Source organism: Dipodomys spectabilis, unplaced genomic scaffold (genome assembly GCF_019054845.1).
Source record: "Dipodomys spectabilis isolate Male_0828 unplaced genomic scaffold, ASM1905484v1 ptg000052l, whole genome shotgun sequence".
NCBI classification, from domain to species: Eukaryota; Metazoa; Chordata; class Mammalia; order Rodentia; family Heteromyidae; genus Dipodomys; species Dipodomys spectabilis.
In genome coordinates, this window is record NW_024870729.1 from 1,339,254 (window position 1) to 1,363,290 (window position 24,037).

General features: G+C 36.9%; 1 protein-coding gene across 1 annotated transcript in view; it reads left to right on the forward strand.

The window, feature by feature from the left end:
- Positions 1–24,037, forward strand: part of LOC122107650 (disintegrin and metalloproteinase domain-containing protein 5-like) — an 86,864-nt gene that overhangs the window by 38,111 nt on the left and 24,716 nt on the right. Inside the window, exons 13-15 of the mRNA XM_042679455.1 lie at positions 10,331–10,529; positions 16,323–16,413; positions 17,103–17,319. Of these exons, the coding sequence (XP_042535389.1) occupies positions 10,331–10,529; positions 16,323–16,413; positions 17,103–17,319 (507 nt within the window). The remainder of the gene's footprint in view (positions 1–10,330; positions 10,530–16,322; positions 16,414–17,102; positions 17,320–24,037) is intronic.

Sequence of the window (24,037 nt, forward strand, 5' to 3'; positions counted from 1 at the left end):
TTTGTAATTCCCAGAAAGTTAGACTAATTCTTTTTGTTATCTAAATTGACTTCATGGCCTTCTGGAAAGTTCCAATGTGTTGCAGATACTCATTTCCTCTTTTCAAACACTATTTAAACAAACCTCAACTAATAGATTGACTGTAAAAGATCCTAAACAAAGTAAACCACAAATACTCTTTGATTTCAGGAAGAATATGCTTTTAAACTTAAATTGTTGTAAGATTCAAAAGCAATTTCAGTAAACTACTGTTCTCAAGAAAACAGTATTTAAAAATGCTGAAACAAGGTGTATGATCTCTTTATTGTATTATTGAACTTAGTTTATGAGTATTTTATTGAGAATTTTGGTATGTATGTTCAACAAAGAAATTGATCTATACGTTTCTTTATACTGTGTCAATATCCCATTTGGGTATAAAATTATATTGACTTCAGAGGAAAAAGTCTCCTTTACAGAGAAGAGTTTCCTTCTCTTCTATCGAGGTCATAATGATGTGAGTATGGTGGTGCACACTTGTAATCCCATTGTTAACCCATTGTAACATGAGATGTACAAGACACTATGTTGAAAATGAACTTTAAACTTTGGGGGGTGGGAGAGAAGGAATGGTAGGGAAAAACACAAAGGAAGGGGTAACAATGCTCCATAGGAAATGTACTCATTGCCTGTAACTGTAACACCTCTGTCCAGTATTTATTTTAAAAAAAGAAAATACTATTTAAGTGATCCTTCCATTATTTATTCAAAATTAGCTATATTCCTCTGATTTTGATCCTTTAAAATTTGTTGATACTTGTTTTATGGCCCATTGTATTAACTCTCTGGATAATCTTAGTTAGACAAATTGAATATGTATTCATTTGGTGCCAGTTAATAAACTGTTATGATCTAATTTTGTTTGGTAGTACAGGAGTTTTAACTCAATGACTTCATGTTTGTTCAGCAGGCATTCTATCATTTGAGCCACATTTTGATCACTGGCATGATTATTTTAATATATACAATTATAACTATTAATTTTCATTGTGATGTACCCTCATATCTTAGAAAGTACCTAAAATTAGTAGTTGAGAAAAAATTAAAAATTGAAGACATAAGTGAATGGAGACTATAGAACAATACAATCTCAAAGTATTTGTTCTTTGATAAGATTAAACCAGATTGACAATCCTTTAGCCAAACTAGCCAAAAGAGAGAGAGAAAACTAAATTAATAAAAATCAGAAATGAAAAGAGGGGAATATTATAACAGACATCAATAAAATCCAGAGGAAAATAAAAAAAATATTTTGAAAATGTGTTCTAATAATTAGAAACGATAGAATACAATGTATTCATTTCTAGACACATTTGACAACAAAATTGAACTGAGAAGGGTACAAACAACTTTAACAAGACAATAATAATAATAAGTATAATGTTGTCAGCAATAATAATGTCTGTAATAGCAATATTCTTAAAAAAGACTATAATTAAGTGGATTCACTGCTAAAGTCTATAACACCTTCATATTTTAATTTTTATGATTCCATTTTATACTGTATATTAATTGTATAAAGTAATGAATTTCCTATGTGTATGTGATAGTGGAAGTAAAATTAGGGCCTCACTACCATTATGGCATTCTCTTACCTCTGTCCCTTGAGTAACTGGGATTACAAGTGTGCACTGTCATACTTAGATCATTATGAGCTTGAAAGAAGAGAAGGAATCTCTTCTCTGAAAAGGAGACTTTTTCTCTGAAGTCAATATTATTCTATACCCAAATGGGATAATGACACAATATAAAGAAAAGTATAGATCACTTTCTTTGTTAATATACATGCCAAAATTCTCAATAAAAAACTCATAATCTAGGGGCTGGGAAGGTGGCTCAGTGGTAGAGTGCTTGCCTTGCATGTATGAGGCGCTGGGTTTGATTCCTCAGCACCACATAAGCAGAAAAAGCTGGAAATGGCACTGGGGCTCAAGTGGTAGAGTGCTTGCCTTGAGCTGAAGAGCTGAGGGACAGTGGCCAGGCCCAGAGTTCAGGCCACAGTGACTGACAAAATAAACAAAACAAAACCAAACAAAACTCATAATCTAAGTTCAATAATACAATAAAGAGATCATAAACCATGATCAAGTTTTTTCATTCCAGGGATGTGAAGATTGCTCAACATGTGTAAGTCAATAAGCATATTAGAGCACATAAATAGAATCAAAGATAAACATCACATGATCAGCTGCTTAGATTCAGAAAAAGACTGAAAAATGTAACATGTCTTTATGATAAAAAAGCCCTGAAGAATCCAGGAATAGAAGGAATGTACCACAACATAATTAAGGCTATTTATGACAGATAACCAATAATGTGTGTATTAAATTGGAAAAAAAAACTGAAAGCATTTCTTTTAAAGCCAGGAATGAGACAACAGTTGTTTGTGTAGCCTCTGCATACTTATTCAAAATAGTGCTTGAATTCTTAGCCAGAGTAACAGGATGAATGAAAGAAATAAAATGGATAGAAACTGGAAAGGAAATCAACTAATCCTTATTTGAAGGCAATATGATCTGATACTTAGATGACTATAAAGACCATCATAAAAGATAAAAAGCACTAGGAATAAACCTGAGAAATTTCAGACATCTGCATAGACACACGTACACAAAAGTATGGTATATACAGGAGAAAATTCCAATGGTGTAACTCCTTTGAAAAACATTCTAGTAAAATGAATACCAAGAAGCTAGTGCTTAAGGGGTAATGAAGGCAAGGGGAGGGAGGTGGATGAATGAAGAAAGGAAAGGTGGCCAATGCAGTTATAATATTCACTGTATATATGTAAAATAGAACTAGGAAAACTGAAAGGATGAATGGAGTTGGGAGAAGTGAGGGAGAATGATGAAAGAGGTAACATTGTTTAAGATGTATTTTACTTATAAACTGACATGTTGAAATGTAACCCCTTTGTACAAATAAAGACAATAAAGTTATAAGAAAAATAAGAAAAATTATAATGAAAATGAAATTGAAAGTGATAAAATTGTAAGAAAATTATAAAAAATAAAAACGATAATAAAAGAAAAATTGAAGATTTCTAGAAGATGGAAAGACTTCCATTTCTATGGATTAGCAGAACTAATATTTTGAAAATGTCTATATTACTGAAAGTGATGGATAGATACATTATAGTCCTTATTAAATATTCAATGCTATCCATTCTTCATAGGAATAGAAAACAAAATCCTAAAATTTATGCAGACTTGAAAGGTCCTCTATAGCCAAAGAGCAATGTTGGAAGTAGTGCAATATCTGACTTCTGTACTACAAAGCCACAGCTTTATGCTGCTAGCATAAAAGCAGACTTGGAAGCCGATGGAACAGAATCTCTGGTTCACCTAAAGCAAGCATGTGTGATGAGGAAAGATTAGGGATGAGAGAATAGAAGAATAAATATTGTAAAAAAAAACAAAAACATTCCTACCTGTAAACAGAGATTCTAGAAAGGGGATATGATTGAAAACTTGAAAGGCAAGTGCTGTGGTGTGATGATCTTGGAGAAAAGGAAGGAGAGAAGTAGAGAAGTAGATGGAGTATACTTAAGTATACTTAAGTAGAGAAGTATACTTAAAATTAAGAGCTAAATTGTAAATGGCTTATATCAGATATACAGGGGAAGAAAACTGTAGTTAAGTAAAAGGAGAGTAAAACAGGAATGAATCCAGATGAAAATAACAATCTTTAGATATGTATAGGAGAGTTCTGTTTTCCTTAGAAGTTAGCAGCTAGAGCCAGGAGGCAAACTCTGGTGAGGGAATAATTCACAGAGCTCCTGTTCAAATGTTTATGACTGCCCTAACCTCCTGCTGCTGCACACGGCTGTCTGATTGTACCTTATTTTTCTCTGATGAGAAAGTTGGGCATCAGGTAATCTCTGACTTTCACTACTTCCTCCCTGCTAGGCAAGTTTATATGATTATCTTCATAATGATAGTCATCATTATCTTAATCTACATAGCTTATGAACTTAGTGACCTTGAACAATAAAACTATTTCTTTTTTTAATTTACTTTTTTATTGTGAAAATACTGTACAGAGGGGTTACAATTACATGGGCAAGAAAATGAGTACATTTATCATCAAGCATTGTGTCCTCCTCCTTTGTTTCTCCTTACCATCCCATTCCCCCCCTGCCCCCCCTCCCAACCCTCCTCCCCCCCACCAAAGTTGTAAAGTTTGTTTTTGCCTTAATGACTTGTATGACTCATGGTTGCAATGGCTCCACCTGTATCCCTATTTAAACAATTTGTTTTTTCCCTTCCCCTCCACAAATTATAACAACATCAAATACAGTGAAAGCAGGGGTTATACCATGGGGGATGGACATACAAAGCAACAAAGAAATCATCTTATAATTGTATTAGAAACAATCGCATGAAAGAAAACAACATTTGAATACATATCTAAGGGTTCATTTCCCTAATATCAACTTATCTAACCGTTTCTGCATGACTCAGACATAAACTAGATATTGCAAATAAAGGAAACCATGGGACCTATGTTTCTTTGGGCCTTGCTTACTTCACTTAATATAATTTTTTCCAAGCCTTTCCATTTCCTAACAAATGGGGCAATGTCATTCTTTCTGATGGAGGCATAAAATTCCATTGTGTATATATACCACATTTTCTTGATCCATTCATCTACTGAGGGGCATCTGGGTTGGCTCCATATCTTAGCTATGGTAAATAAGGCTGTAATAAACATAGTTGTGCTGGTAGCTTCATTGTGGTCCTGTTTATGAACATTTGGGTAAATGCCCAAAAGTGGGATTGCTGGGTCGTAGTGGAGCTCTATATGGAGTCTTTTGAGGAACCTCCATACTACTTTCCAGAGTGGTTGTACATGTTTACACTCCCACCAACAATGCAGTAAGGTTCCCTTCTGTCCACATCCCCTCCAGTATCTGTTGTTATTAGAGTTCTTGATTTTAGCCATTCTAACTGGGGTGAGGTGGTATCTCAATGTTGTTTTGATTTGCATTTCTTTTATGGCTAGAGAGGTTGAGCATTTCTTCATGTGTCTATTTTCCATCCTTCTTTCCTCTTCAGAGAAGTTTCTCTTTAAGTTTTTAGCCCACTTATTTATTGAGCAGTTGTTTCTTTGAAGATTTGTTGTTCGGGGATTTAATTTTTTGAGTTCCAGGTATATTTTAGATATGAGACCCTTGTCCGTTGTATGGGTAGTGAAGATCTTCTCCCAATCTATGGGCTTTCTATTGATCTTGCTAGCTATGTCCTTTGCCATGCAGAAGCTCTGCAATTTCATGCAATCCCATTTTTCCAACCTTTCTTTGATTTGTTGTGTTTCTGGGTCTCTATTAAGAAAATTTTAGCCAGTGCCAAGGAGACCTAGGGTTTCTCCTATTCCATCCTGTAATGTTTTCAGAATGTCTGCTTTGACTCCGAGGTCTTTGATCCATTTGGAGTTGATTCTGGTGCAGAGTGATATAGAAGGATCTAGCTTTAGTTTTCTACAAGTAGTTAACCAATTTTGCCAGCACCATTTACTGAAGAGGCTGTCTTTCTTCCATTCTATTTTTTTAGCTCCCTTATTGAAGATTAGATGGCCATAGGTCTGTAGGTTCATATCTGGGTTTTCAATTCTATTCCATTGGTCCTGAGGTCTTTTTTGTGCCAGTACCAAGCTGTTTTGATTACTTTGGTTTTATAGTAGAGTTTGAAATTTGGTATTGATATTCCTCCAGCACTGTTCTTTCTGTTGAGGATCATTTTAGCTATTTATTGTTCTATATGAATTTTTGGATTGCCTCTTCTATTTCCTTGAAGAATGAGGTTGGAATATTGATAGGTATCACATTGAATTTGTAGAAAGCCTTGGGAAGTATTGCCATTTTCACGATGTTGATCTTTCCAATCCAGGAGCATGGGAGTTTTTTTTGCCACTTTCTAAGTTCTGTTTTGATTTCCTTTTTCAAGTTTTTGAAGTTTTCATCATAGAAGTCCTTCACTTCTTTGGTTAAGTTAATTTCTAGGTATTTTATTTTTTGTGGGGCTATTACGAATGGAGTTGCTTTCCTAATTTCAGCCACACTTTTCTTATTGTTGGCATACAGAAAAACCATTGATTTTTGAGGGTTAATTTTATACCCTGCTACTTTGCCAAAATTTTGAATCAGTTTGAGTAATTTGGGAGTGGAGTCTATGGGATTCTTTAAATACAAGATCATGTCATCTGCAAAGAGGGAGAGCTTTACTTCTTATTTCCCTATTTAGATCCCCTTTATGTTTGCATCTTGTCTTATTGCTGTAGGTAGGCATTCTAATACCAGATTGAAGAGAAGTGGAGATAGTGGACATCCTTATCTCATTCCTGAGTTAAGAGGAAATGGCTTTAGTTTTTCACCATAAGTATAATGCTGGCTGTAGGTTTGTCATATACATTCTTTATTGTATTGAGGAATGTTCTATGACTTCCTAATTTTCCAGAACCTTCATCATAAAGTGGTGTTGGATCTTGTCAAATGCTTTTTCTGCATCTATTGAGATAACCATGTGGTTCTTATCCTTGCTCCTGTTGATGTGATGAATTATGTTAATTGATTTGCGTATATTGAATTAGCTTTGCATCCCTGAAATTAATCCTGGTCTATGGTTTTTTGGATGAATTGTTGAAGTCGATTGGCCAAAATTTTGTTGAGAAGTTTTGCATCAATGTTCATCAAAGAAATGGGTCTATAGTTCTCTTTTTTTGATGAGTCCCTGCCTGGTTTTGGGATGAGGGTTATGATGGCTTCATAGAATGAGTTTGGTAGTGAACTTTCTCTTTCAATTTCATTGAAGAGTTGGAGGAGTATTGGTGTGAGCTCTGCTTTGAAGGCCTTGTAGAATTCCACTGTAAAGCCATCTGGTCCTGGGCTTTTCTTAGATGGAAGGTCTCTTATTGCTGTTTCTTTTTCAATTCTTGATATGGGCCTGTTAAGATGGTTTAACTCATCTTGATTTGTTTTGGCATGTCAATATTTTCTAGGAAAAGGTCCATTTCTGCCAAGTTCTCAAACTTATTAACATAAAGCTTTGAGACATATTCCCTTATGATGTTCTGAATCATGGTTATTTCTGTGGTGATGTTTCCATTCTCATCTCTGAGTTTATTTATTTGGGTGTGTTCTCTTCCTTTTCTGATAAGATTTGCTAAGGGTCTGTCAATTTTGTTACCTTTTTTTGAAGAACCAACTCTTTGTTTTGTTGATTCTTTCTTTAGTTTTTTGGATTATAATTCATTTAATTCTGATTTAATTTTAATTAATTCTTTCCTTCTACTGCATTGAGAAGAATGAAAGAGAAGAAAAAGTGAAAAGCATGAGAAGAAAAAAAAAAGGATCAAATTGTCAGTAGAGCTAAACAAAATAAAATTTTTAAAAAAGAAAAAAAAGAAGCAAAAGTACACACACATATACCCCTAAAATAAAAATTATAAGAGGAAGAAAAAAAAGTTAATAGAAAACAAAAAAATTTTTTAAGTTAAAAATTAAAAATTTAAAAAAAGTTTTAGAAAAATAATTTATAAAAGGTACAGAAAAAGAGGTCTTTGATTTTTTTTTGGGGGGGGGGTGGGATGGGAAGATCCTTTATCTCCCTTGTGTCTGTAACCAGTCTCTTGTTGGAGTCTCTGGTCTGCTTGTGGCGTTTGATTTTCCTGTAGCTTGGTTGGTTTCTTAAGTCAGTTTGTTTCAGCAGGCAGAAAAATGCTCTGCTTTACCCAGGATTTTGTGATCCTTCTCCCAGGCTAGTTCAATGGGAGAGAGATCTGCTTTGAGTATCACAAAAGAGGGAGATGGCTGTTTCCTCTAGTTTCGAGATGCTGTGATGAGGCTAGGTTCTGGGTAGAGTTGAGGCCTTTCAGCAAACAGAAGCATTCCCCTGAGAAGCTAGCTTCTGAGAAACTCACAGAGCCCAGCACGGAGCCATTCTCAGGGTTTATGTTTACTGAATTTCAATTGATTGTGAAGGCTGCTGTAGGGAGGGGCAGCCTCTGGCTCTGTTTACCCAGTGAAAAAAGCCACTCCTGGGGCTGGCCATGACTTTTCCCTGGGGGTGAGCTGAGCCTGGCAGGTCAGATTAGGTTCCTGTGACTTGCTAAATGACTCTTGTTTTCTGTTCAGCCAGGCTTTTGTCAGTATCCAAGATTGAGATCTCTGGTAGTGTGTGTGTGTTGGGGAGGGGTGGCCTTCCCTTCTCTGCTCCCTGAGAAGGAGTGGGGATGTCAGGCTTCTACTTACACCGAGTCTTGGTTCCTGGGTTGTCTCTGGTCTGCAAACTGCAGGATAAAGATGTCTGCTCATTATCAGTTCTTGCTGGTGTTGAGTAGAATTCACTCACCTGCCGCATCTGGCGCCTTTGTCCCGGACTCTCTGTGTTGCAAGTATAGCGGCTATGGCCGCCGCCGCTGCCGCTGCCAAACCGCTGCCACACCGCTGCCACCGCCACTGCCGCAGCTGCTGGCAAATGCTCAGATCTGTCTCCTTGCCTGGATTTTCCCTCTCTGGCCTAACTCTCTGTACTGTGATAGCACACTTGGTTTGATTCTCTGGCTTAGGACTGTTCACTGGAACACTAAAACTGCTTTCTATGCGAGAGCTTGTTTAGCCTCCAGCTTCTCCTCCGCCATCTTCCCGGAACTCCAAAACTATTTCTTATAAATCAGGTGATATGTACATTTCTTTCCTTTTGCTTTATGTCAGCTGTTGCCTCCGCTCTCGTTCCCTCCCTCCCATCTCTGCCCTTGAGATGTTTAGTTCACTCTCATCAATGTCCAGTGAAGCTGATAGGCCCCTCTACTGTATTTTTTCACCCGCTTTCCACTGATTCTGTGCTCTGCTCCCACCTTCCCTCAGATGTGCATGTGCATACACCATATATTAGGTAAAGAATACAGAATCATCAAAACCATAGGATTAATTAAGAAGAGGTCCTTTTCTTATCTTTGGGGTTCTTTTCAATATGCATATTATTTTATATAAAAATGAAAAGGTGCTTGGGTATTACAGTTTGGTGCTTTTCTCTTTTGGTCTCACTATGTGTGGATAACTTGAGTCTTGTTTACTTTGTCACACCTCATTGCATTTTAAATCTAACATCCACATATCAGGGAGAACATGCACCATTTGTCTCTCTGATCTTGTCTTACCTTGCTCAACATGATTTGTTCTTGTTCCATCCATTTCCTTGCGAATGCCATTATTTTATCCTTTCTAATGGCTATGTAAAATTCCATTGTACCACAGTTTTTGGGTCTATTCATTTATAATGGGGCATCTGGGTCCTTTCCAAATCTTGACTATTATGAACAGTGCAGCAATGAATATAGAAGTGCAGGTGTCTTTGTTGTATACTGGGTCCTGTTGCTCAGGGCTATATGCCTAGGAGTGGTATGGCTAGATCGTAGGGTATGTCTATTTTTAGTTTTCTGAGGAAACTCCAGACTGCTTTCCAGAGTGGTTGTATTAGTGTAACATTCCCACCAGCAATGCAATAGGGTTCCTCTTTCTCTGCACCTCCCCCAGCATTTGTTTGAATTTAAGAGATAGGCCATTGTGACTGGGGTAAGGTGGTATCTCAGGATGGTTTTTATTTTCATTTCCTTTATGGCCAGGGAAGATAAACATTTCCTCATGTGTTTCTTTGCCATTTTTTACCTCCTTTAATGAAAAGTCTCTCATTGGCTCCCTTGCCAATTTAGTAATTGGTGTGTTAGATTTGGGAGGGATTAGTTTCTTGAGCTCCCTGTATATAATGATATTAGGCCTTTATTTAATATATTGCTGGTAAATATCCCATTTGTTGAATCCCATTTGTTGAGTCCCATTTTTCCCATTTGTTGAATCTCCAATTTGTTGTGACTCTGGGACTCTGTTCAGGAAGTTCCTGCCTGTGCCTATAAGTTCAAGTGTCTCTCCTACTCTGTCCTGCAGTAGTTTCAGAGTTTCAGGTTTAATGTTGAGGTCTTCAGTCCATTTTGAGTTGATGTTAGTGCAGGTTGACAGGTTGATATCCTATATATAAATTCTTTAACTCTTCTGTCTTCTGTGGTAGTCTGCTTATCTTTTGAGTTTCTAGCCTCTCTCAAAATTACTCAATTTTTTTTAATGTGCCAGAAATTTAGTCACTCAAATCTCTATGTAATACTTGATAGGTGAGACAATTTTATTTTTGTGTTATTCTAAGCAACAAGAACAAGTATATATGAAAATTTATACCTTTAGGAGGAAAAATGAAGCACAATTAATTAATTAATCTTTTATTGTATTTTCTTTCCCTGTTAGCTAAAACCAATTAATAACCTTTGTCGGAAAGCAGTTGACTTAGAGTGTGATTTTGATGAATATTGTAATGGGAACCAATCAGAATGTATGCCTGACACTTTTGTACGCAATGGACACTACTGTAGTAACAATGAAGCCTTCTGCTATGATGGAGCTTGTCGAATTTTTGACGACCAGTGTAAAAGATTAATTGGAGAAGGTAATAAACATAATTGTCTTCTGATTACTCCACATTCTATAATTTATAGGGTAAAAATACAAACTCAATGTGAAGGACTAACAGCTTGCCTAGTGTATATTAGTGTTAAAGGAAACCAACTGTGGCTCAAGTGGTAGAGCACTAAGACTCGGGCAACAAAGCTTAGGGAGAACCCAGACCCTGAGTTCAAGTCCTAGGACTGGCACACACACACAATCACTGCAAAATTAAAACAAAATAACAACAACAAAACAATCCTTAAATTTATATATGAATATATGTATATATATTTATATATATAATTTTTTAAAAATTACACCACTGAAGGAAAGCCTTCTTATGGGATATTGGCTTTTTCAAAAATGTTTCTGTTTTAATATCTAAAGTTAACAATAGAAAAATGACAAGTAATAGAGCCTTAAGATGCTCTTGATTCTTAGATACTGGGAATTTTTTGATCTGGTTTCTATTGTAGGATCCACTTGTCATTAAAAAGGACAAAAATTATTTCTAGCTTGCTAGTTTTCTTTGTCCCTTTGAAAATATTCAGTCACAAAGTTGAGATTTTCAGATTCTCGCCTTTGTTTATTCTTTGTTGTAATATCTCCTATTTGAGATTTTTACACAAAAATTAAGAAGAGAACTAGTTTAGATTTCTAAATCTAAGAAAATAAATAGATGAATTGCCACATAGGTCCACTGCCCCGAATGGGAGGTTGTTAACAAAATAATGATGAAATTCAGAATTTCAGAGCAAACTTTTTTAATGTCTCTTTGGAATATTCTTTATGGGTCTTAGGTATGTTCCAGGCTATCACTTAAATTTCCACTGGTCACCATCTATACTAAAATATCAGATAATTATTAAAGCATTTAACTGGTAGTTTCCTTGGGAGATCTGGAGAAAACTATAATATGCATAAGAATTTGAGAAAGAGAGGAAAGGAAATAGCACAATAGATGACAGAGTGGAAGCATGACGAGGAATGTTGGTGGCACAAGTAGGGTAAGTTTCCTAGAGGTTTCTTTTCACATTTTGTTAGAAAAGCTTTGAGGAATGTGATGGTGTTGGGAGGTTCTGAAGACAGGATAACAGTGTTCACAACTGGATCTTGAATGTTTGCTGGTTTTCCTCCCCTGGGTTCTTAAATACTTTTTAGATCCAATAACTATTTTGGCAGGCCAAAAGTTCCCTGTTATGGCAGTGGTGAAATTGCCCTCATTAACTAGGCAAGCTAAAAATTAGGCTGAATGTAAAAGGCTATAGCAAAAATTCTATTAGGTTTGGGCTGTAGCTGTGCTGAGATCAATATGAACATAAAATGTCATTATAGAGTCTGTGAAATTTGTGATTATTTTCCTCAACACCAAAAAAATCGCCATCCCAGAAACAGTCTTAGACTATGGAGATGTGATAGGAAGCCTCTCTATATTAAAGTGCCGATGATTTAAAACAAACAATCAAAAATACAATAAAACAAGCCAAAGAATCTCTTCCTTAAGGTTTTTGAATAACAGTACAAGAACTGCCTTACACATTTCTGTTCAAGGCTAGATGAAAGGCAATGACTTATAATAATATTTGTGTCACTGCTGTCCTTGTTCTGCCCTGAGGCTGCTCTGTCCGTGACACTGGACAGAGTGGATGCCACCAGCTGGTCCAAGGGGAAGCTCTGAGCTCCTGGTTGGCATGATGGTGGAGAACAAGGCTGGCAGGTGTGAGATTGTCAAGCTGATGGAGGTGGAGGGTGAGACTTCTTGTAGCAGCCGCAAAGGAAAGCTGTTTCCTTCTGTGAGTGGAATATTTAGCTGGGCTGGAAAGGTACAACTACTGAATCTATGTAAAGCACTGAGGGAGTGCTTGCAATACAACAGGCATGATTTTTATCAATTAAAGCTGTGACAACTCAAGATGACAGTTAAAAGGAAACAGTGAGAGTCCCTGGCAAATTCAGGCCTCATATCCGGTGATGGTTCCTACTGTGGCTATACACATGATGAAACTGACACAGCAGTAGATTTCAGTGTGAAAGAGTTGGTGCAAAAATCTCTCAAATTTCCTGCTGTGTTGGCAGCTGACAAGGGAGGGAAATTCTAACTATTTCATGGTAACATCACTGGTGAATATATAGAACTGCTGACAAATCTAAAGGTCATCATGAAATGGAAATGCAGGAACTGGCCAGAAGAACACTATAGAATGAGTGAACTGAGTTTTGTACCTACTTTAGGACAGATGGAATTACAGTTAGATGGTAAAGGAGTTCCTGTCTGTAAAGAAGAAAACATGCAATCCTGTTGGCGTAAACACCATTTTGAGGAAATAAATGTTTACTACATCTGACCACCTTAAGTGGTTGAATTAGGCTTTATAAGGCTATTGCTTTTTGTAAGTTGTCATGTTCACCTCTTTATTAAAAACAAAGCCACTGTAATTTATTTTGTATTGCATGAGTTCCATGAACCTATAATTAGTGTCTACATTGAGCTAAAACTAGTAAGTAACCTCAGATTAAGTACTAATTTCACTTTCCATAGATGTTCCTCTCAAAGTAGATTAATTCTGTGTATCCAAATAGTTGAAGTTTCCCAAGCTAAATTTTGTCCTAGTAAGCTTACTTTCAGCTGTAGTTTAAGCTCAGTAAGACAAAGAAGAAATGACTTATATACTATTATTTTATGTCAGGGCTTTAAAGGTGTAGTTCATAGGTGTGTTAGGTCTAGTGGCATGCTTCATTCAAAAGCATGTTGAAGTGAGACTCAGTGGCTGAATTCCATGCTCCTCTGAGATGGAGTGGGTTGAGACATTTATGAGTAAGTTGCTTTTATGGACAGCCACTAATACTTGTACTGAAATAGACAAATGCTTCTTCTCCTGTTCAATTACCTCATTACTTTTATCTGAGAAGACTGAAGCAGTGTATGTAAACAAATGAAAAGTCATCACATCAGTTTGAGTGGACAGAATAGCAGTCAGTCATGCCAAAGAAAGAAGACAATTATTTAAAAAATATTTAATAAGGGCTTAGAATGTGGCTTTGTGGTAGAGTGCTTGCCTAGCATGCATGAAGCCCTGGGTTTGATTCCTCAGTACCACATAAACAGAAAAAGCCACAAATGGTGCTCAAGTGGTAGAGTGCTAGCATTGAGCAAAGAGAGGCTCAGGGACAGTGCCCAGGTCCTGAGTTCAAGCTCCAAGACTGGCAAAAAAAGTATTTAATGATTTCCACATGTCATATAGAAAAAGCATTTAATATGCAAGACAATTAAAGAATGTTGAATTCTACATGGGAAAAGTACCTTGTCATTTACAAAGGATAACAGCAGATCTCTTGAAACTTAATAGAAGAAGGGTATAAAATGTGGATTTTCAAGGCCTGAGAGAAAATAAGTGCCAGTCTAAGTTACTGTAGCCAGTAAAGCTATCTGTTATAACTGAGGAAGTATAAAAAAGATTTTAAGGGCTGGGAAGATGGCTCAGTGGTAGAGCGCGTGCCTTGCATGCCTGAGGCCCTGGGTTCCATTCCTCAGCACCACATAAAGCAAAAAGAAAAAAGCCTGAAGTGGCGCTGTGGCTCAAGTGGTAGAGCGCTAGCCTTGAGCTGAAGAGCTAAGGGACAGCGCCCAGGCCCAGAGTTCAGGCCCCACCACCGGACCCCAAAAAAAAAAAAAAAAAAAAAAAAAGATTTTAAAAAGGAAACAATTTATAAGCACTAAACCAGTCCTGCAAAAGATATTTCAAGGAATCTGAAACAGACAAGAGAAAGATAAAACACCACAATGAAAATAAGGCAAAGGAAAAAATTAACAAATGATATTAAAAAAAATATCAAGCCAGGCGTCTGTGGCTCATGCCTATAATCATCTCTCTAAAAGCCTCTGAATTAAAGACAGAACCAAAGCCCACCTCTGGAATCAGGGGAGAAAATCCCCACCAGGAAAGGGTGTGTCAGGATGGCAAGGATTGAGTGACAGAAGGTCAAGGCAACAAGACTGCAATAACCTGCCATTGTGAGCCTCAGAGCTTGAGCTGAAAATTGTGGGACACTCCATACTTGGTTATTTATCCTCCTGATCGAGCAGCTTTCTCTGGGCTCTCTGACCAAGGACTGCTATGAAATGATATACATTCAGTCTAACTGGGAACCAACTAGACATCAAAAAGGGCTGGCCCTGTGTATGTGGTGTAGAAAATCAGGAGTATTAAACAAATGAGCTATCTTCTAAACTTGTAGTATTCTGTTCATTATGGATGCCCCTTGCATGAATTTTAATTACAAAGTATGGCATGAAGACGTTTTTACTTTAATTATTGAGTGCTTGTTGCTCCTCTCTTAAATATTATGTCACCATCTCGATCCTGACTTGGATGATAGTTTGGGAAAGAGGGAATGAGAAATTAAATTCGATTTATGCAAAACAATGTGTTGATAGGAGTAAAGCAAAAAGAAATACATCATAAATCATGTGAGATCAAGGGTCGATTGTTTCAGAAATTACAGTTGCTGATGCTGGTGGATTGCATTCAAATCTACGTGGACCTCTTTTATAGCATCCTGTGAGCTTCTGGGGTCAACATTTATACCTAGGGCCCTCCAACTGTGAGAATCTTTGAAATCATTGAAGAGGAATCCTTGGTTGGTTAACAATGCTAATGACAAAAAGATCTTCATTTGTGTGTGTGTGTGTGTGTGTGTGTGTGTGTGTGTGTACTAGTCTTGGGGATTGAACTCAGGGCCTAGGCACTGTCCCTGAGCTCTTTTTTTACTCAAAGCTGGTGCTCTATCACTTGAACCACAACTCCACTTCCATCTTTTTGGTGGTTAATTGGACTTCCATGCTTGGTCTGGCATCAAACCATGATCCTCAGGTCTCAGCCTCCTGAGTAGGTAGAATTGCAGGTTTGAGCCACCAGCACCTGGCAAGATTTTCATTCTTATTCCAAATGATGAACATGAGCATTAAAACAATCCTTAAACCTTGCTGAGATGATGGAGCAGTAATTATATTTGAACTTTTCTTGATTTAAAACTAGATACACTATATCCAAGAATTGAAGCTGATTAATCTTTTTTTTTGGGGGGGGGGAATGTTTGTCTTGTGCCTTGAATTCAGGGCCTGGGCACTGTCCATAAGCTTTCTTTGCACAAGGCTAGTGTTCTACCACTTGAGCCACAGCTCTTGCTTTAGCTTTTTGGTGGCTAATTAAAGATAAGAACCTCATGAACTTCCTTGCCCGGGCTGACTTTAAACCACAGTCCTTAGATCTCAGCCTACAGAGTAGCTAGGATTATAGCCATAAACCATAGGTACCCAGCTGTGGCAGATGGATTTGAAAATTCGGTATTCCTTACTTATAGATGGTTAGGATGCTGGGAAACACAGGGATGGACTATAGAAGGTTACAAAGAGAGTTAAATCAAAAGTTATTTGATTTGGTTAAAAGTAATAAAATATTGTGCTCTTGATACTATTTCTATACCAATAAGAAAACACTATCCTATCACATTAGATATGGGACTAAGACAGAGGGAACAATTTAGGAGAAACAGAGGGCTGCAACTGCCAGTTTTCCTTAAAATACAAACACATCCTAATATGGTTGCTATTTAATTGTGTTTGATACAGAACAAAGCATTCCAGGCTTAGATTTAGGACCTCTCTGAAAATTCTTCTTTGTAACTTTGATAGAGATCATGTTATTTCTTCATAGGCTGGCTCAATAATTTTTATGATATAGTTTGAGTTCTGCAATGTATATTTAATTCATTGTTTTGTTATCCTTGTTTTTAGATGCTAAAGGTGGTACCTTTGCTTGTTATGATGAAATGAATTCCAGAGGAGATAGATTTGGAAACTGTGGCTCTTCATTTTGTGCCTTTCAGTATGTAGTTAGAAATTGTAATTATTTGGAATGTGGGTTACCTATTTCTAAAATCCTGGAATAATATATTCTGTTAATAGTAACATATTTTCCAAGGTTTTCTTTTATTCCAGGATTTGAGCACAGCAGTATTATTTTCAGTATGTTCAATATCTATAATGTTAAAGCAAGAAAGACCATAAAGAGCTCTATGATTGTGATGAGCTAGATATTGTTAGGCCTCTTACATGTGCTATAGAATTATGATATACATTTGACATATACATCTATATGCATACATATTGTGTGTCTGTAGTAAGAATTGTCTCATTGAAGTTTAATGGTTATTTGCTCGAATTTCAGTAGCTAGCATACAGGGCAGAAAGGTGATGTCAAATCCGAGAAGTCATGCATTTCCCACTTGCTAAATCATCTTCAACAACAAAAAGTCATATTGTAAGTGCTAAAAATACTTTATTGAGAGAAAAACTACTGAAATGTAGATTTAAATTTGTGAAACATTCTTTTGAACTCACTGTCTACTATGTGAGCCATGGATGAACTATATTTACACCTTAGGTGGGGAACTAAGAAAGTACACAATGTAGAGGAATGAGAACTGTTAGTTGTCATAATGATACAGATCAAAGTTATCAGCTGTAATGTTATTTCAGTAAAGGATAAGACAATGGTTTTCCTTATACTTTCAGAAATGTGTTATGTGGAAAATTAGTTTGTTTATGGCCACACAAGAGGCTACTACTACGAGTCAATTACTCAGTGGTTTACGCACATGTGCGAGAAGATGTCTGTGTGTCTGTGTTTAAACCTTCTCCAAAACAAGCAGGCACCATCACGAGAGTTTCTTCTCCTGGACACAGAGATGATACATTTGTAGAAGATGGCAGTATCTGTGGACCTGATATGGTAAATAGAACTACAAAAATTCATGCTTCAAAATTATTTTTTATGAATATAGTCATTTTACAATATATTAATCAACCAGTAGTTTTTCCCCCAACCTTTTATTGTGGTAAGATACACATAACAAAAATTCTCCATCTTAATCATCTTACAATGTAATTCAGTGGTATTAAACAGATTCAGAATGTACAGCCACCACCTCACCACCACCATGAGTCTCGTTAATTCTTGACATCTTGTAAAACTGAATCTCTCTCCATGAGACCACAGTGCCCCAATTCCCTGACAACCACCATAGACGTTGTTTCCAGGTACCACACATAGGTGGAATTATTCAGTATTCATCTTTCTGACTTAGTTCACTTAACTAGAGCCCTTAAGGACCATGTATATTGTAGTGTAAGTTAAACTTTCCTTTTTTTGTGTGCTGGTCCTGGGCTCTTCTAGACTACTTCTTGAGTAGAACCATCACTCTCTTCTCTGCTTTATTGACTGTAGCTTATTTAGATTTCACTTACAATCAAGATCAGAATATAGGCCAGGCACTGGTGGTTCGTGCCTGTAATCTTAGTTACTCAAGAGGCTGAAATCTGAAGATCGTGATTCAAAGCCAGCCGGGACAGGAAAGTCTGTGAGACTCTTATCTCCAATAAACCACTGAAAAACTGGAAGTGGCACTGTGGTTCAAATGGTAGAGCACTAGCCTTGAGCTTAAGAGCTGAGGGACAGTGCCCAAGCCCAGAGTTCAAGCCCAACGACTGACCAAAAAAAATAAATCAGAATATATTTGTCTTTTTAATTCTTGACTTATTTCATTTAACATAATGTACTCCAAATTTATTCATGTTGTCACAATTGACAGAATTTTCTTCTTTAAAGCTGCTAATGGTTCCTTGTATTCTGCATTTTCTTTCTCTACTCATCCATTGATTGGTATTTAGATTTTTTTTTAAATCTTGGCTATTGTGCAGAAAACAGCAGTATTCATGAAGGGCATGCAGATCTTTTTTTTTTTTTTAGCATGTTGATTCCAATTTCTTTATACTCTGAAATGGAATTACTATATCACATAGTAGTTTTATTTTAAAAGCTATGCCATATACTCTATTGGTTGTATTAATTTGTATATCCATGAGCAGTGTGCAACAGTTCCTTTTACTCCACGTTTTTGTTGAAGAGTACCTCCACATATATCATTGTGGTCTTAATTTGTCTGTTTTTGATTTTATGACCATGTTTTGGGGCTCATATCTAAGAAACCATTTGTCAAGGCCCAACTCATGTAACTTTCACCCTGTTTCCTTCTGGAAGCTTTAGAATTTTCCCAGGTTTTCTTTTATTACAGGACTTGAGAAGCACAGTATTATTTTCAATATATTCATTGTCTATAATGTTAAAGCTAGGAATGTGGCTTAGTGCTTGCCTAGCATGCATGGGGCCTTGCCTGGGTTCGATTCCCCAATACCAAATAAACAGAAAAAGCCAGAAGTGGCACTGTGGCTCAAATGGTAGAGTGCTAGCCTTGAGTAAAAGAAGCTCAGGGACAGTGCCTATGCCCTGGGTTCAAAAGCCCCAGGACTGGCAAGAAAAAAAAAGAAATGAAAAAAGAAAAAATAATTTCCCATCTTTTGTTTGAGTTTGTCGTTCATTGACTTTTCTATATGAGGTGAATTGATTTTTGCACATGATATAATGGCCCAATTTCATTCTTTTGCTTGTGACTGTCTATATATCCCAATATTATATATTGAAGAGAATAATATTAACCCATTGTGTACTCAACACCTTTTCAAAAATCTACTAATCATGTATACATTACTTTTGCTCTGGAGTCCTCTTCTTTTCATAATTTATTTTCAGTAGCTTTTTAGAGTTACATTTTTGTTCAGGGATTCTCAAACCATGACCCTCCTATATTCACCTCATAAACATCTGGATGTGTGTAGTACATCAGCCTTATTGTTGTTTTCATTTGCATTTCCTTGATGGCTAAGGATGTTGAACATTTCCTCATGTAAAAGGCCATTTTGTCCTCATGTAAATGGCCATTTAAAAGGCCATTTGCCCTTTTAAATTTGAAAAGTGTCTTCAGTCCCATTGCCCTTTTAGTGACTGGATTCTTTTCCCTTTCATTATTCAATATTTTTGAATTCTTTCATGTATTCTGGCTATAAATCCCCTGTTGCATAAATACCTGGCAGATCCTCTTTGTTTCCCATTCTGCAGGCTGTTTTTTCACTCTGTTCATTTCTTTTTCTGTGCAGAACTTTTAAATTCTAGGCATTTCCATTTGCCAGTTCTTGCTATTAATTACAGAGCTAGTAGAGTCTTATAGATATATCTTAAAGTGTTTTCCTCTCATAGTTTAAAAGTTCCACTCTTTGGTCCATTTTTAGCTGATTTTTATATAGGGTGAAATGTAGAAATCTAGTTTCAGTCTTCTCCATGTAGTTTCTGGTATCCCTTGTTAAAGGGGCTATCTTTTTTTTTTTTTTTTCAAACCTATGGGTTTGTTACCTTTGTCAATAGTAGATGATGGTGTTTGATTAGGTTCATTTCTAGTTCTTCCATTGGTCTTTGTGTCTGTTTTTGTGCCATACCCTGCTGTTTTTGTTACAATGGCTCTGCAGTATCATTTGCAGTCTGGTATTATGATACCGCCATCACTGCTCTTCATGTTCTGATAGCTTTGGATATTTGGGGTTTATTGTGCCTCCAGAAGAATTTTAGGATTGCTTGTTCTATTCCTATAAAAATGTAATTGATGACTTTTTCACTTTTTTCCAGCAAAAGTAAGTATAAATTCAAATGAACGACTGAAATATATGTAGGAAAAAATCAGAGTAAAATTTTAAATTGAATGTAATGAATAGAAATGGGTATTTAAATTTTTATTCCCCTTAGTTTGTAAAAACTAGGCTATATTAGTTATGCAAGAGGGTTCTCAAAGGCACTTTTAGTTTCTTTCACCTTTTTTACATTTTAAATAAGCTTGTACTCTCCATTTTAAGTCCATTTATAATCTCCATTTTAAGTTTTTATTATTAGCTTAGCATGAACTGTACAAAGGGGTTTCACTGTGGTATTTACAGCATGTATATAATATACTTTGAGCAAGTTACCCCTATATATACATATATATTATTTTTTCTTAATCATCTTCCCTCTCCTATCTCCTTTTTAATGGGTCATAAGATAGACCCATTTTTAGTTTTTTGGTGAAACTCCACACTGATTCCCATAGCAATCAGTAGTATATAAGGGTTTCTTTCCTCCCACATCTTCACCATTATTTGTCATTGTCGTCTTCTTCTTCTTCTTCTTCTTCTTCTTCTTCTTCTTCTTCTTCTTCTTCTTCTTCTTCTTCTTCTTCTTCTTCTTCTTCTTCTTCTCCTTCTCCTTCTCCTTCTCCTTCTCCTTCTCCTTCTCCTTCTCCTTCTCCTTCTCCTTCTCCTTCTCCTCCTCCCCCTCCTCCTCCCCCTCTTCTTCCTCCCTCTACTCTTCTTACTCTTCTTCCTTCTCCCCCTCCTCCCCTTCTCCCTCCTCCCGCTCCTGCTCCCCCTCCTCCCCCTTTTCCCCCTCCCCTTCCTTCCCTTCCCCTCCCCTTCCTTCCCCTCCCCCTCCCCCTTCCTCCTCCTCCCGGCTCACCCCGCTTTGTTGCTGTCTTTCTCCCCCACCCTCTCTTTCTCTGTGCCAATCGTGGGGCTTGAGTTCACGGCTTGAGCCTTTTTGCGGAAGGCTGGTACTCTACAACTTGAGCCATAGCTCCATTTATAGCTTTTTTGCTGGCTAATTGGAAAAAAAATCTCATTGACTTTCTTGCCTAAACTGGTTTCAAACATGATCTTCAGATCTCAGGCTCCTTAGTAGCTAGGCTCACAGGTGTAAACCAGTGGTACATACACGTTTGTTTTCTTTTTATTTTTTTTAATTTAATTTTATTTTATTTGAGAACATACTGTACAGAGGGATTACAATTACATGGGCAGGATAATGCATACATTTCTTAACAAGCATTGCAGCCTCCTCCTTTATTTACCCTTCACCTCCCTTCCCAGCCTCCCCCCTCCCCCCCCACCCAATCCTTCCCCCCCTCACCCCCCCACACCGACATTGTAAAGCTCATTTTTGACATGACATTTTGTACTTCTCATTGTTGCAACAGGTCCACCTGAATCCTTAAACGACTTGTTTTTCCCAATCTCCTCCACAAGTTATACTGACATCAAATATAGTGAAAGCGGGGGTTACACTGTGGGGGAGGGACATACAAAGCAACAAAGAAATAATCTTATAATGCATTAGAAACACATGCATGAAAGAAAAAAAACATTAAAATACATATTTAAGGGTTCATTTTCCAAACATCACATTATCTTACCTTTTCCGCTTGACTCATACATATACAAGATATTGCAAATAAGGGAAACCATGGGATCTATGTTTCTTTGGGCCTGGCTTACTTCACTTAATATAATTTTTTCCAAGTTTTTCCATTTCCTAACAAATGGGGCAATGTCATTCTTTCTGAAGGAGGCATAGAATTCCATTGTGTATATATATATCACATTTTCTTGATCCATTCATCTACTGAGGGGCATCTGGGTTGGTTCCATATCTTAGCTATGGTAAATAATGCTGCAATAAACATAGTTGTGCTGGTAGCTTTAGTGTGGTCTTGTTTGTCAACATTTGGGTAAATGCCCAAAAACGGGATTGCTGGGTCAGAGGGGAGTTCTATGTGAAGTCTTTTGAGGAACCTCCTTACTGCTTTCCAAAGTGGTTGAACAAGTTTACATTCCCACCAACAATGAAGTAAGGTTCCTTTCTGTCCACATCCCCTCCAGCATCTGTTGTTGTTAGAGTTCTTGACTTTTGCCATTCTAACTGGAGTGAGGTGATGTCTCAATGTTGTTTTGATTTGCATTTCTTTTATGGCTAGGGATGTTGAACATTTCTTCATGTGTCTATTGGCCATCCTTCTTTCTTCTTCAGAGAAGTTTCTCTTTAAGTCTTTCGCCCACTTATTTATTGGGCAGTTGTTTCTTTGAGGATTTGTTGTTGGGGGGTTTAATTTTTTGAGTTCCAAGTATATTTTAGATATGAGACCCTTGTCCGTTGTATGGCTAGTAAAGATCTTCTCCCAATCCGTGGGCTTTCTATTGATCTTGCTAGCTATGTCATTTGCCCTTCAGAAGCTCTGCAACTTTACGCAATCCCATTTGTTGTGTTTCCGGGTCTCTATTCAGAAAATTTCAGCCTGAGCCAAGGAGACCTAGGGTTTCTCCTATTCCATCCTGTAATGTTTTCAGAGTGTCTGCTTTGAGTTCAAGGTCTTTGATCCATTTGGAGTTGATTCTGGTGCAGGGTGATATATAAGGATCTAGGTTTAGTTTTCTACATGTAGTTAACCAATTTTGCCAGCACCATTTACTGAAGAGGCTGTCTGTCTTCCATTGTATTGTTTTAGCTCCCTTATCGAAGATTAGATGGCTATAGATCTGTAAGTTCATTTCTGGATTTTCAATTCTATTCCATTGGTCCTGAGGTCTGTTCTTATGCCAATACCAAGCTGTTTTGATTACTATGGCTTTATAGTAGAGTTTGAAATTTGGTATTGATATTCCTCCAGCAGTGTTCTTTCCGTTGAGGAGCGTTTTTGCTATTCGGGGTCTTTTATTGTTGCATATGAATTTTTGGATTGCCTCTTCTATTTCCTTGAAGAATGAGCTTGGAATTTTGATTGGTATTGCGTTGAATTTGTAGATAGCCTTGGGAAGTTTTGCCATTATCACAATGTTAATCTTTCCAATCCAGGAGCATGGGAGGTTTTGCCATTTTTTAAGTTCTGTGTTGCTTTCCTTTTTCAAGATTTTAAAGTTTTCATCATAGAGGTCCTTCACTTCTTTAGTTAAGTTAATTCCTAGATATTTTATTTTTTTAGGGCTATTACAAATGGAGTTGCTTTCCTAATTTCAGCCACACTTTTCTCATTGTTGGCATACAGAAAAGCCATTGATTATTGGGGGTTAATTTTATAACCTGCTACTTTGCCAAAGTTTTGAATCAGCTTGAGTAATTTGGGAGTGGAGTCTATGGGATTCTTTAAATACAAGATCATGTCATCTGCAAAGAGGGAGAGTTTTATTTCTTCTTTCCCTATTTGGATCCCCTTTATGTCTGCATCTTGTCTTATTGCTGTAGCTAGGCATTCTAATACTAGATTGAAGAGAAGTGGAGAGAGTGGGCATCCTTGTCTTGCTCCTGAGTTAAGAGGAAATGGCTTTAGTTTTTCACCATAAGTATAATGCTGGCTGTAGGTTTGTCATATACAGCCTTTATTGTATTGAGGAATGTTCCAAGGATTCCTAATTTTTCCAAAACTTTCATCATAAAGGGGTGTTGGATCTTGTCGAATGCTTTTTCTGCATCTATTGAGATAACCATGTGGTTCTTATTCTTGCTCCTGTTGATGTGATGAATAATATTAATTGATTTGCATATATTGAGCCAGGTTTGCATCCCTGAAATTAATATTGTTTGATCGTGGTGTATGATTTTTTGGATGAATTGTTGAAGTCGATTAGCCAAAATTCTGTTGAGAAGTTTTGCATCAATGTTCATCAAAGAAATGGGTCTATAGTTCTCTTTCTTTGATGAGTCCCTGCCTGGTTTTGGGATGAGGGTTATGATGGCTTCATAGAATGTGTTCGGTAGTGAG